Raw genomic sequence first — 13,184 nt, forward strand, 5'->3', positions numbered from 1 at the left:
GAGAATATTCACCTCTTGTGAGTTGCCCTTTGGTATATATTCTTCTGTTTGTCACTGTGAGCGGAAAAAGAGCGGACACCCCTGGCAGACACCCTGCGCAGGTGTTTGCATGCTGTCAATAAGAGAAAGTAATAACCTGACATTCTGTGTATTATTAAATGGTATTGAAATTGCTTTCTGCCCTTGTCCTCCAGCTTCCCCGTCCATGCGCGGGGCCACCCCTCTGGATGTGGCAGCAGCCTCTGTCATGGATAATAACGAACTGGCCTTAGCGCTGAGGGAATCCGACCTAGAGAAGGTGAGCTGTTGTTGTGTTACGGTCATGTTTCGTTTTCGTTTTATTTCACGTACGCTCAGTCACTGAGGTTACTTGCACACTCACTCACCTTTTGTTTGTTCGATTGTCTTTACATTTGTTTGAAACATTTCTCTTGTGGATTCTTAGATTTGTGATTTTGCTCGTATTGTGGATTTTTGTATCTTTTCCTCACTGAGAATTTCCTGCGTATAACACCTGGATTAAATTGATTATTGTTGGGATTCTGAATGGTCTGTTCGCTGCAAGTTGGTCGCTGATGTTGGCTCAGCTTTTGAAAAAGACACAATGTTATCCATGTTTGCTGCAAAACAATAAATATCTTTGTTATATATCATTTCTATATGAGCCAACTTTCTTGTAATTTGGAATCCACCATCCAGGTGGTTCAGTACCTGGCAGGATGTGGTCTGCAGAGCTGTTCGATGCTGCTTTCAAAAGGCTACACTGATATCGGGTGGAACCCTGTTGAGGGGGAGCGTTATCTGGATTTTCTACGTTTTGCTGTCTTCTGCAATGGTAAATTTGAATCATATACTTTGATACGTGTTTGATTAGAAGCTTTTTTCCACATAGCTTCAAATGGCTACAGAAAATCATGTTTTATTTGCTCGTCTTGCATGTTTGTAGACATCAAGCTTTACATATCAGTTCTGTAGGTTTTTGGTTATACGTCAACTGTTCAGGGTATTTCTTCCTTCTTTCTATATACTGTAGTCTCCTACAGAAAAGCTATAGCTATAATTGCTTTATTGATTTCACTTACTCGAAGGTTGTGCCCGGAGGTCATCTGTTCAAGTCGCCCTTGAGGGTGTTGACAACTTTGTCAAATGACATTGCCTTCCTGGAGCACATAACTCTCAGTAATTACAGCGACACCGGTTTTTTTTACAGTCTTTGAGTTGTACTCGCATTGTTTTCAGTGACGCTCCTTTCAAATGTCTGATGTTTCTGCCACAGCTTCCTCTCCGATAGTGTTTTTTTTTAATCTTGTGTGCACTCCTTCAACACAGGTGAGAGTGTGGAGGAGAATGCTTATGTGGTGTTGAGGTTGCTGATTCGTCGGCCCGAGTGTTTTGGCCCCGCTCTGCAAGGTGATGGAGGACATGGTCTCCTAGCAGCCATGGAGGAAGCAATCAAGATGTTGGACGACCCTTCTATAGATGGACCCTGCACCACCGACCAATCCAACACAACACTGTCAGTATAAGATATGTGTGCATGAATTGAACTCTTTGGAACAGCAAGATCTTTAGTCATTTTCAATGAGTTGCATGAAAACCCATATACTTCACACTGAATCGTTGCTGCTGGGGTGAATCAGTTTCTAAGTCCTTGATTTACCTTGGCTCATGGCAAGCTTTTGAATTGTTTCCTGTAACAGAGATGTCATTCAGGACAATGACGATGACCCCATTCACATGGGTCACGCCATCATGACCTTCTACTCAGCCCTTATTGACTTGTTGGGCCGCTGTGCTCCAGAGATGCACGTGAGTATTTTTGCAGCCTCCAGTTGCCCTTTCCTGTCAATAGCCACTGAGAGCTTGAACAATATGGAGACATTAGAGAAAGTGGCCTAGATGGAGAAAGTTTTCAATTGTATGCCTTCACACTCGTCCTCACAAATGCAACTTCATCACACTTGTTGACATTGTGGCTGTGCAGTTCAGTCATGGGTGCAGTCAAGATGGCAAAATGAGGATGTGACTGAGAATCAAAATAAGAAAAGAAAGATATATAAGATCAGGGGTGTCAAACTTGAGACTCGTGTCTTTTATGGCCAAACCACCAAGCAAATGATAAAAAAGTAAATGAAATCATTCTTTTTTTGGACATTTCACTGTATTTTGCACCAGAAGGTATCATTAGAATTAGCTTCATGTTGTGATTGTAGTACTTGTCATTGGTAATCGTTTGGTTTTTGGGCAAATTTTAACATTTCCATCACATATACTCTCTGCCACAACCACGAAAAAAAATTATTTTAAGGTTATTGTGGGAAAATATTACCAGTCCAGCCCACTCAAGGTGAGATTGAGCTGTATGTTCCCACTGAACTAAAACATGTTTGACACTCCTGCTTCAGATGCTTTGAACATTGTAGGGGTTTAATGGAGGCTTTCTCTAAAAGCAACATACTGAACTTTGATGTTCACCAGGCATTTCTGTTCACCTAAGATCAGGAAACTGAGCCTCATCCTTTATTTTTCCATCAACATATAACCTTAAATGTGTATATGTAGTAAATCTAAAATATATACTTAGTTTGTTTGACTGAATATATCACTGTATAAATCGATCTACGCACACAGTCACCAGTAGAGCTTTGCATTGGCTTCTCAAAGGTATAAAATTAAAAGCTTCTTTATTATTCATTTTGATTGATACCATTTTTTTTTTGTTGTTGTTTAATAATATACTGTGCAACACACTGAAATAGTTGTTTTTCCAAGTTGTAAGTTGCTGGCCAGTTAGTTTTTCTTCTTTATTTGTTGTCCAGTTGATTCATGGAGGCAAAGGAGAAGCCATCCGCGTCAGGGAAATCCTGAGGTCCCTCATCTCTATTCAGGATCTAGTTGGCGTCGTCAGCATCTCCTTTCAAATCCCTTCAGTGTCTCAAGGTTAAATGTTTTTCACTTCAGTCATTTCGGTCGGTGTTAAGACATGTCCCAATGTGGGGTTTTTATTATTCATTCGACATAACATTGCACAGTCTGCCTGAAGCATCCACAGCCACATACAGAGCCCATCAGAGAGCGTTTTGCACACCACAAGACATAGTCTACATGTCCTATAGAAAATAGGTTAACATATTCTTTCTTTTGAACTGTTTGTCCAGATGGTCTGTTGGTGGCGCCGGACTTATCCAAGGTTTTCTGTCCGGACCATAAAGCAGCTATGGTTCTGTTCTTGGATCGAGTTTATGGCATCGAAGGCCAGAGTTTCTTTCTCCACCTTCTGGAAATTGGCTTCCTGCCCGACCTTCAGACAGCCGTCTCTCTTGACACCGTGAGTTGAGAAGCTTTCAATTTGTTCTCTTGATCGTCTACTTCAGAGATTTCAGAATAAGGCTGCAGGAGTGACGGGTGACTTGGGAAATGACGGAAGCTGAACTCAGTTGCCAGTGGTGAACATGACTTGACTGATCAACTGCTACTCCTACTTAAGACCTGCTTACCACAATTCAACCAAATCCTTTTTGTGAGCTGTCAGATATTTTGGAACGATGTTTCATTGTGGTTCCTGTCTCTTCTTTCACTCATATATTTGGACTTTTTGTAAGTGCAGTATCTTTCTCTTTCATCGCAGGCTGACTTGGGATCTACGGATATGGCGTTGGCCCTCAACAGATACTTGTGTGCAGCTGTCCTTCCTTTGCTGAGCAAATGCTCTGATCTCTTTCTTGGTTTAGAGGATCACACCTCGCTGGTTGACTGTCTCATTCAGGCAATCTACCGGCTTTCGAGGGCTCTCAGCCTGACCAAGGCCCAGAGAGACACTACTGAAGATTGTTTGTTGGCTTTATGCAGGTACGGTCTTTTACTGGTCTCGTGTAAAAACGGTATTTTCTCAGTCATCAGAAGAGAAGAAACCCTTTACAATACTGGATTCTGTTGCTACAATTAGTACATTTGTAATTTAAAAAAAATCTTTTTACAATAAATTATTTTTGAATTTTTGTGTAACAAATTCAACCTGCACATGTGCCTGATGTACTTGAACAAGGACAGTTCCATCCTTCCCTTAAGTATTGACATGATACTCTATTAGGCAATATAGCAAAATCACTAAGAGTATATGTTTTCAATGCCAGCTAAAAAGAAAATGATTAAACATTTTGAATTATGCAAATGTCTCAGAAAAATGCAGTACTTACATCAAAATGGGACCAAATCCAAGATGTAATTGAATAAAAAGATCTGATCCCCGCTCTGAATTAAAGCGTAATTCCCCCTTCCACTGTCAGTTGTCTATCAAGTAAAATCCACTGTCATTTTGCTGTGTTGAAAAATGATTTTGAGAATAAGATAAAACCGACTTACAAATTCATCCTCATTTGCGCACTCTTAGTGTTTCTCATTATAGATAATGAATCACCCCCCCCCCCCCCCTTCCCCCCCCCCATTGAAGTATAATTTCCTCACAAGTCAACAGATTAATTAACATCATGCCCGTGGAATTGTTTGTCATTCTTCTGAAATGTAATAATCACTCGGACCATGATTCATCCTGTGCGTGTCTGTGGTTGTGGATGTTGCTGCTCATGTGACTATTTCTGCACGCGCTGGTGTCCTCAGTAAACTGCAGCCGTCCATGATGCAGCCTCTGCTTCGACGGCTTGTTTTTGACGTCCCACATCTCACAGAACACAGCAAAATGCCATTGAAGGTAATCCCAGTCGAACATTATATTAAAAAATGTCAATCTGCAAAGTCGACATGTTTCATTTTGTTGATGGGCCAGCTCTTGACCAGCCACTACGAGGAGAAGTGGAAGTACTACTTCCAGGCGGTGGGTCAGGACGACCACGGCTTGGCCTCCGAAGAAGAACTACATCTGTCGAGAAAGTTGTTTTGGGGGTTGTTCAATGCCTTGGTGAAAAAGGTAAATCGTAATGAATACTTGTGTTTGTCCTACAATCATATTAAAACCATTTTACAGGAGAAAACTTTATTTTAGTTGTTGCAATTATGTATGTACGTCGACACTGTAAAGTTAGACAGAAATTTGATTTATTGTGGGAACTAGACTGGGGGAAATATTCACAATTATATAAAAAAAAAACTTAGGGCCTTAAAAATATGGCATTTATCAAATCTGAGGGATTTTAGTGTGGTGTTGTTTGGTAAACACACAGTAGAAAGCTGCAATAACGTTTTCCAAAGTGCCTGAATGTTTTACAAAGAGTTTCAGCATGAGTTTATTCTAGCAGTAATCCTTTCATTGCTTTATCTTGTATTTCCTTCTTCCACTTGCCGAGTCTATTTCAGGAGAAACGGCAAAATGCATTTGTGATGTTCTCCCGTTCTCCCGTCGTGTGCCCAGAGAGCCTGAGTGGACTGCAGGACGGTCTAGCACACTTGAGATAAAAGTGTTAATTTTTCATACCCCGGTATGAAACCTCCCTCTTAAACAGCCTGGCGGGAGATATAATCAATAATGGAATCTTCTTTGTACATTTATTTGTATAAATATTTCTGAGACAGTAAAACTGAAAAATGTGTGTGTTGGGTCTTTTCAGACGCTCTCAGCTTTTCACAGAATTATTTCAGCTTCTGAAAAATGATCTGTGTCTGTTATTTAATCAGACAATATATTATTTCGCCTGTTTGTTTTAGTTTTTTTTACTTAATGCACCTATGAAAGAAAATATTCCATTTTGCAACAAAAAGCTCTATTTTGCAGTCATCTCACTTCTTAAAAAAACACGTGACAATAGACAAGTTCTCTCCACCTAATTGTTAAAATTACTGTGACGTTTTCATTTGATGAAATGTTATTTATTGGCCGCTAGAACCCGGCGCTGCAACAAATGCCTGTCAGTTAGTCATCTTCATTAATAAAGTTCTGTTTAGTATTTGTCCAAATGTTTTTCTGTTTTCCGCTAAGTAAACTAACTAAGCACATTGCTACATTACAAAATTAATTTAGCTGGGTTATGGGTGCAATGTATCTGTTCACCGATGGGCAAATTTGAGTCTGATCAGTTTCTCGAAGCCCAACGTTTTTTTATTGTTTTAGATTTTCTAAAGCTTTCAGTCGGTTGACCGGCTAGATTTGGCAGCATCAAGAACTAAATTTGTATCACATTCAACTTTTTTCCTACAATTTAATTCTCCTCAAGCTTACTGTCTACTGTGCTCTATTTTGTTCCTTCTTTTGTCTCCCTCGCTGAAGCCGTACAGTCCTCAGCTATTTAAGCTGTGTGTGCAGTGTTTGGCTGCAGTAGCAAAAGCTCTGCCTCCCGATCACACGGACCCAAGCTGCTTGTCTCAAATGGAGAGGGTGACCTCCATCGACACGGACGGACACTTTGACCCCCAACCTGTAGATACTTCAGAGTAAGCCACGTATTTTGAATATTTGATTATGTCTGATTTTACATTATTTGCTCAAACCTTTTTTTTTCTTTTTTTTTTTTTCTATAGTGGATAGCATCTAATAGAGGCGGTGCTCAGAAAATCTGAAATCACGTTTAAGCATTTTCTTTTTTCTGCTCTAGAGTGTCGGTGCCAGAGCGACTGGAGTTTGTCGTGAACAAGTATGCAGAGCATACTCATGAGAAGTGGTCACTAAACAAGGTAGTTTCACAAGAGTTACTTTTTAAATCTATAAAATGTCTGCTGGCCTAAGAAATGCGTTTTCTTTGACATGTGACACACAACTTGCCTGGTAGTTTGGCGATTGAAGCCTCTTGCATGCCAGTTTTGGCCCATGGACCTTATGTTCAACGTCTCTGGTCTAAAATCTCCTTTTGTTGACATGTTGATGTCTATATAATACCTGACACATAGCTGACTGTCAATGTGGTTATTTCTGCTAGTTTGCCTGTGGCTGGGTTCACGGAGAGCAGCTGTGTGAAAACACCAAGGTTCACCCGTTACTGAAACCATACAGAGCTCTGGCGGAGAAGGTAGCGTGAAAAGTCCATTTCTATGGAGTGTGTACGAATGTACTTCAGTAACAAAAGCAGTGAGCTGACATATCCCAGAGGTGCCTGCATACCGAATGTGATGTGTGCAGTATAAAAAATTAAAATGCCATGGTTTGTAGTTTTTGAATTATGACTGCATTTCTTTCATTATTAATCCCGCTACATTGAGTGTACAACACCTTCGGTATGAATTTTTCCCCCCCAAAAAATAAATTTCACATTTCTGCTGCTCCTCTGCTGTCCTTTGATGACTCATAAATTGCAGTTTCACATGAGTGTTTCTATAAAACTCTGACTTTTCCAGGAGAAGGAGGCATACCGCTGGGCCATCAAGGAGACGATAAAGACGATGCTGGCCTTTGGATGGACTATAGAGAGGACCAAAGAAGGAGACGCATTTGGCATGCACACTTGTACACGCCGGGTCTCTCAGTCTGGACAGGTATATGTACTCATAGGCCATAATCACAAAGCCTTGCATTTTCTCCACGAACAAATTTGTTTCCTGTCCTAGCTGTCTTTTGAAGGAGCATCAACCTTTAGCCCAAAACCTATGGACATGAGCAGCATCACGTTATCATGGGATCAGTGTGTAAGTATAGCCATGCATTTTTCTTTTTAATAAATACCATGACCACATTTGAGCACCAAAAAGAAGGAGCAGCAACACAAGTTTGATTTAATGTGTGGTTGCGGTGCCATTGTTTTGTGTAGCCCCTAAAAACCCCAACAAATATTCCATTTAAACTGCTGAAATTGATACAATTCCCATGCTCTTTTTTTTTTTTATAGGCAATGGCTGAACAGTTGGCTGAGAACTATCACAATGCTTGGGCTAAGACAAAGAAATTGGAGCTTGAGAGTAAAGGTATCATAAAGAAAATGACTGCTTCCTGCTCTCTTTGCTCCTCTGCTTGGAAATTTGAAGTGCATTTGATTCTTTTCTGCTCTCAGGAGGAGGCGGCCACTCAATCCTTGTACCCTATGATACCCTGACCACCAAGGAGAAGTCCAAATTCAGAGAGAGAGCCCAGGATGTCCTGAAGTTCTTTCAGCTTAATGGGTTCACTGTGTGGAGGTGAGACAATGACATGTGTGACTGACATTCTACAATGGTGTTGCTGTTGGGACTTTTTTTAGCAAGCACTATAGAAAGCAGACCTCAGCGTTACGTATTTTCATACCAGAATCAGCTATAGATCACATATACTAAAGATAATGATAATAATGATCTTTGCTTTTATTATTTTGCAACATTGCATAAATATTCTTGCAATAAAATGTTTTAAATCAAAGTTGACTTTCTTTTCGGATGGAACATTTAAAAAAAAAAAAAAAAAAATCCTGTTTGTTTTCACTCTAAAGAGATCGGAAGACATTGGAAATGGACTTTCCGGCAATGTCCAACTGCTTTGGTTACACTCTCCTTCAGCGGCTGCTGTTTCACACTGAGGAGGCACAAGAGCACTTGCTAAAACTGGGTAAAAAAAAAAAAAAATATATATATATATATATATATTTATATGAATGTAGATGGGAAGAAATGATTAAAAACTAAAAATGTAACTTAAAACATATTTGCTAATATATGCCATCAATGTGCTATACTGGAAGGTTTTGATTAACCTTGAATCTTCTCAGATCATTTTCTGAATAATAAACATTCAGCAGTTCTGCCTCGGGCTACTTTTGATTCATACCATGACAGGATGGTGCACATCAAGTCTCAGTACATGAAACCGGTTATCGAGCAGATTATATGTGCTTTATTTATATAATCCATAATATTAGGACTATTGATATTATTGTGTTCAATTTGCTTTATTGTGGTTTTCCCAGAAGTGATGCAAGCTCGAGGACAGACTAAAGGCGAAACAATACCTGAACAGCAACCAATAATATTCTTCCACAAGGTTTGTCTCCGCTTCACATTTACGTTGTTCACCTTGTGATAAAAATACTGACCCCTCCCCCTCGATTCAATTCTTGCATTGACGTTTACTCGTGAGCTTTTATTTTTATCCCGTTTAAGCCATCTAATAAGTTTTGTTTCATAGTTGCCACTGGCAACCTGGCTCACTAAAGCGTATTGCCACAATGTAATTTATTGAACCTTTTTGAAAATCCATGTGGGCGTGTCAATTGCCATCAGCACACTGATTAAAGCTTCCCACACTGCTATACCACAATAGAGCCCTAACAAAAAAGGGTACATTTTTTATTAATTGGAACCTCTTCCTCCTGAGTCGTGGCGAGTCACTCGAGACCATGAATAGTTCGACCTCACATCATTGTACTCCACAACTCCTACTCCCAATCCTGCTTCTGGTTGGCTATTCATCGACGACAGTGCTTTATACGCGTATGATGCAGAATTTTGGAGCATTCCAACGCTTGTGATACAGAAACTGAAGTAATACAATACAAATACTCTGATCAATAACTTAATATGTTCATAGCAGGAAGATTAAAAAACAACTGTGAAACGAAGGTTATTTCAAATTATATGACATCAAGCCACCAACTTCTTAGTCATCTATGGCTTCGTCTTCATCCTTGTCCTTTCTTTGTGATCAGTGATGCACTGAACTATAGCAATATAACTGACAGGTGAAGTGAACAACACAGATGAATTCTTTAAGTTGGCACCTGCGAGTGTGTGGGATATATTATATAAGTGGGATATATATATATATATATATATATATACACACACACACAAGTCAGTCTGTTACAATTGAGTATAAATGGCCAAGCACACAGCTTTGAGTAAATTTAATAAGGGTAACATTCTGACGGCAAGACAACTGAGGCCCCGTTCACACAACATTTTCAAATGAAAACGTTTTTACGTTAAGGTGTCAGCAAACCTTTGCGTTTGAACGGCAACATTTAGAAAAAGATTCAAATGGCAACATCAGGAATGCTGAACACATTATGTGATAAAACCGCCTAAAAACCCCACAGAACAGAACGTTGTAAAAATGTAAGCTTCTTTCAACTGTATTTTTACGTTGTTATGCCCCAATTAATACCACTTCTTTTTAAGAAATAAAACGTATCTCCACACATGATCCCCATCCCTGTTTACGCTGACACGGAGCATTTTCCAAAAGTTGCTTTTTCCCTGTTTACACAGAGATAAAGTCAGAGCTTTTTCAAACAGTTTAACCTTGGAAGCCATATTTAAAAATCCCACATGGCCCCAAACTGCCATTATCGATTGATGTTTATACATGATGTTATGATGTATGATTATATATTTGAAATCAGATTTTCTTTTTCTTTCTCAGTAAGTGAGAAATGTATTTATTCAAAGAAGCTGTGGTTTTTTGGAGACGTGTATGTGCAGTGACCAGCGCCTATCAACCTCATTCAACAGGTGATCCTCCCACTTCTGGAGCAATACATGAAAAGCCATCATCTGTACTTCCTGTCTGCTTCTATTTGCTCAACTTATAACAGAAGCCATGCCTCCAAAAAAGAGAAGGAGATGGTTGCCTGGTACGTCTTGCACCTTACAAAACTTTGTTGATATGCTGATCTTCATTATAATGAGATAGCTTTTCTTTGGGTTTTTTTTTTCATTTCAGAAGCTATAAATGATTGTTTTTCAATTTACTGTCAATCTAATAATTTTCTGTCCTATAATATATTTTCCCATTCTTTTCTTCTCATTATTTCTAATATCTGCTCACATCAAGCCTCTTTTGTAAGCTCGCAGCTCTGGCGAGGCACAGAATCTCCCTCTTTGGTAAGGCTGCTGTTTGAAAGCACATGTATTTATTCCGTACCTTTGTTTTTTTTCTTTTTTGCTCACTTGCATGGGTCGTACAGTGGTTGTCAAGACTTCGGTAATTCAGATCCCTGTCTCCATTTCCCTGACTCGTGAATGTTTTTGCATCCCGATTAAATATGTATGTGCGTTCATGCTCGTAGCTTGTGTTTCATCAGGGAACGAAGCTTCATCAGTCGCAAGCTGCCTCGACGTTCTGGCCCAGGCTCTGGATGCCAGGTAGCTAGATGGCACTACTGTCACACGTCGCTAAAATCGATCTCGCTGTGCCTGCAGTCACTTCAGAGTCATACCACCATGTCTAAGGATGAGATGACTGGTGTAATTGAGCTCTCTGATGCTATCTAATTGTGGCTGATATCACTTTTACTCCCTAAGGACAATGCCTCTGAAGCATGACGACGGTACCGTTTAGGCCTTGCTGAGATTGATGCCGTTTAGACATGTCTGATGGACAGATTAGTGACTGATTTGGTCAATTTAAATGGTCTGTTTCTGCCAGATGAACAAATTGCAAGTGTGTGACCTTTAACGTTCGGATTATGTACACTTTACATTTCCCATTATTATTGTTCCTTTCCTAAGTTCAAACGTTTCCTTTTTTTATTTTTTTTATTCTGTCTTCGTAGGGCGTTGGTGAAATCGGCTTCTGAGTCTACACACTCCCTGCTGAACTCCTATTTTGAGGCAGCTGCATCGGATTTGGAGATGACTGTGGAAAAGCTTTCAGATACATTGGTCTCTGTACCTCAGAGCAGGGGTCAGCTGGCGAGAGGAGCTGCCAAAGTTCTCAGCTACACAACCTCTGTCCTCCTCCCGACACTCACCTCTCTTTTCCGTCATCTTGGCAACCATAATTATGGGACGGACCTCCTGGGTAAGACCCGCCTTTACAAGGTCACGTTCATTAAAAGATGCACCGACCAATGTGTTTTAATGAAATTCTCACCTTTCGTCATCCACATTTTCAAGAGCCTCATTCGCTTCTACTGAACAGCTGGTTTCATACACGTGTAATCATTGGGGTATATCCTTGTCGCAACTGCTTACCCTCCACATCTTTGAAATCAGCTCTCATTAAGTGTCTCAGTCATGGTCACAGATCGGCAAGAGCGTATTGTTACTCAAACTAATATTCTAATGTTCTACGAATCCCTCCAGCCTAAATCAGCAGGCGTCCGGCTTAGCCATCTCTCTGTGATTTAAGGCAATCGGCTTCGGTGCTCGGCGTCATTGGCTGTATAAGAAATGAAAGCTTATGGGATTGTATCTGGAATCGTGACCTTGTCTTTTCAGTTGGTGCTATCCAGATTTCTTGCTACAGGATCTTGAACAGTCTCTACTCTCTTGGAACCGATGGCAAAATCATCATGGAAGGGTACATTGGCGTTATGAGTAATTCTCTCAAACCGTCTATTTATGCGCACATTTTGGTCGGAAAATGTCACATTTCAATGATTATGTATTATGTTTTATGTTGGGCTTTTCACATGCAGTTTATGTCCTATATTCAGTAATAAAGAATAATTGTTGCAGCTTTTCTTTGGAGTTTTATGTGCTACATGCACTGTGTTTTATTGTCCAGTGATTTATTATGTTGCATGATGATGTTAACTGATCCATTGATCGGAATGTATTAAAGATTTCCATCTCTATGTCATGGTAAAATAAACGTGATATTCTAAGAAAAAAAAGTTTACATTCACGTTTTTTTTGTTATTTAGTGTAGGAGCAAGATAGACCTGCATTCTTACCCAGAACTCTATAACTACATTTCTCCATCATTGCTATGCTCATGTGCTAACACTGTATTTCTGTGCAGGCAGAGGTCATCAGCAGGAGCTTGTCTGGCAGCGCTGACCGCTTGTTTTCCCGTATGCTTCCTGGAGCCTCTTCTAAACCCAAACAATCCTCACTCCATCTACAATAGCATGAGTGCTGTTGAGGCGAGAGGTAAGAAAAGGAACATACGCTGCATACAGAAACAGTTTTCAGATTTCTGTCCTGCGCCCCTGGAAAAGGCTCTCGCCTCTGTTAGACCAGGGCCTTCCGCACCAGGTGGAAGACATGTGTCCTCTCCTGCCTTCTCTGGAACGTTCACTGAGGGAGGTGGAGGAGCTGGCGAGTGCTGGCGCTGGAGCTCGCCAGACTCTTTACGTCCATGTCACGGAGGTCACCCTGCCGATGCTGTGCAGCTACATCTCCCACTGGTGGCGCTGGGGCCCGGAGGGCCAGCCAGACAACCCAATCTACACCTCTGTCATTCCTCAACATGCCAGTGACCTACTTGGCCACATTCTCCGCATCATCCACGACCACGTGGGATCAAGCCAGGGAGATTGGATGAAACAGCTGGCAGGTACTCTAGTCATGCTGCGCTCGCCACTTGGATCTATTTCTCAATTTATTATGCA

At 40.5% G+C, this 13,184-nt stretch overlaps 1 protein-coding gene across 1 annotated transcript in view; it reads left to right on the forward strand.

Annotated features, from left to right (window-relative positions):
• Window positions 1-13,184, forward strand: part of ryr2b (ryanodine receptor 2b (cardiac)) — a gene marked incomplete at its 3' end in the record, with an annotated part of 64,462 nt that overhangs the window by 25,550 nt on the left and 25,728 nt on the right. Inside the window, exons 44-68 of the mRNA XM_080481009.1 lie at window positions 195-298; window positions 700-835; window positions 1,330-1,516; window positions 1,701-1,809; window positions 2,820-2,940; window positions 3,159-3,328; window positions 3,629-3,849; window positions 4,618-4,708; window positions 4,784-4,924; window positions 6,218-6,381; window positions 6,543-6,621; window positions 6,864-6,953; window positions 7,279-7,416; window positions 7,489-7,566; window positions 7,767-7,842; window positions 7,929-8,052; window positions 8,340-8,455; window positions 8,814-8,887; window positions 10,357-10,478; window positions 10,679-10,728; window positions 10,929-10,989; window positions 11,400-11,647; window positions 12,067-12,148; window positions 12,593-12,723; window positions 12,809-13,129. Coding sequence (XP_080337135.1) covers window positions 195-298; window positions 700-835; window positions 1,330-1,516; window positions 1,701-1,809; window positions 2,820-2,940; window positions 3,159-3,328; window positions 3,629-3,849; window positions 4,618-4,708; window positions 4,784-4,924; window positions 6,218-6,381; window positions 6,543-6,621; window positions 6,864-6,953; window positions 7,279-7,416; window positions 7,489-7,566; window positions 7,767-7,842; window positions 7,929-8,052; window positions 8,340-8,455; window positions 8,814-8,887; window positions 10,357-10,478; window positions 10,679-10,728; window positions 10,929-10,989; window positions 11,400-11,647; window positions 12,067-12,148; window positions 12,593-12,723; window positions 12,809-13,129 — 3,234 coding nt within the window. The remainder of the gene's footprint in view (window positions 1-194; window positions 299-699; window positions 836-1,329; window positions 1,517-1,700; window positions 1,810-2,819; window positions 2,941-3,158; window positions 3,329-3,628; window positions 3,850-4,617; window positions 4,709-4,783; window positions 4,925-6,217; window positions 6,382-6,542; window positions 6,622-6,863; window positions 6,954-7,278; window positions 7,417-7,488; window positions 7,567-7,766; window positions 7,843-7,928; window positions 8,053-8,339; window positions 8,456-8,813; window positions 8,888-10,356; window positions 10,479-10,678; window positions 10,729-10,928; window positions 10,990-11,399; window positions 11,648-12,066; window positions 12,149-12,592; window positions 12,724-12,808; window positions 13,130-13,184) is intronic.

The sequence above is a fragment of the Lipophrys pholis genome (genome assembly GCF_963383615.2).
Source record: "Lipophrys pholis genome assembly, chromosome: 15".
NCBI lineage: Eukaryota > Metazoa > Chordata > Actinopteri > Blenniiformes > Blenniidae > Lipophrys > Lipophrys pholis.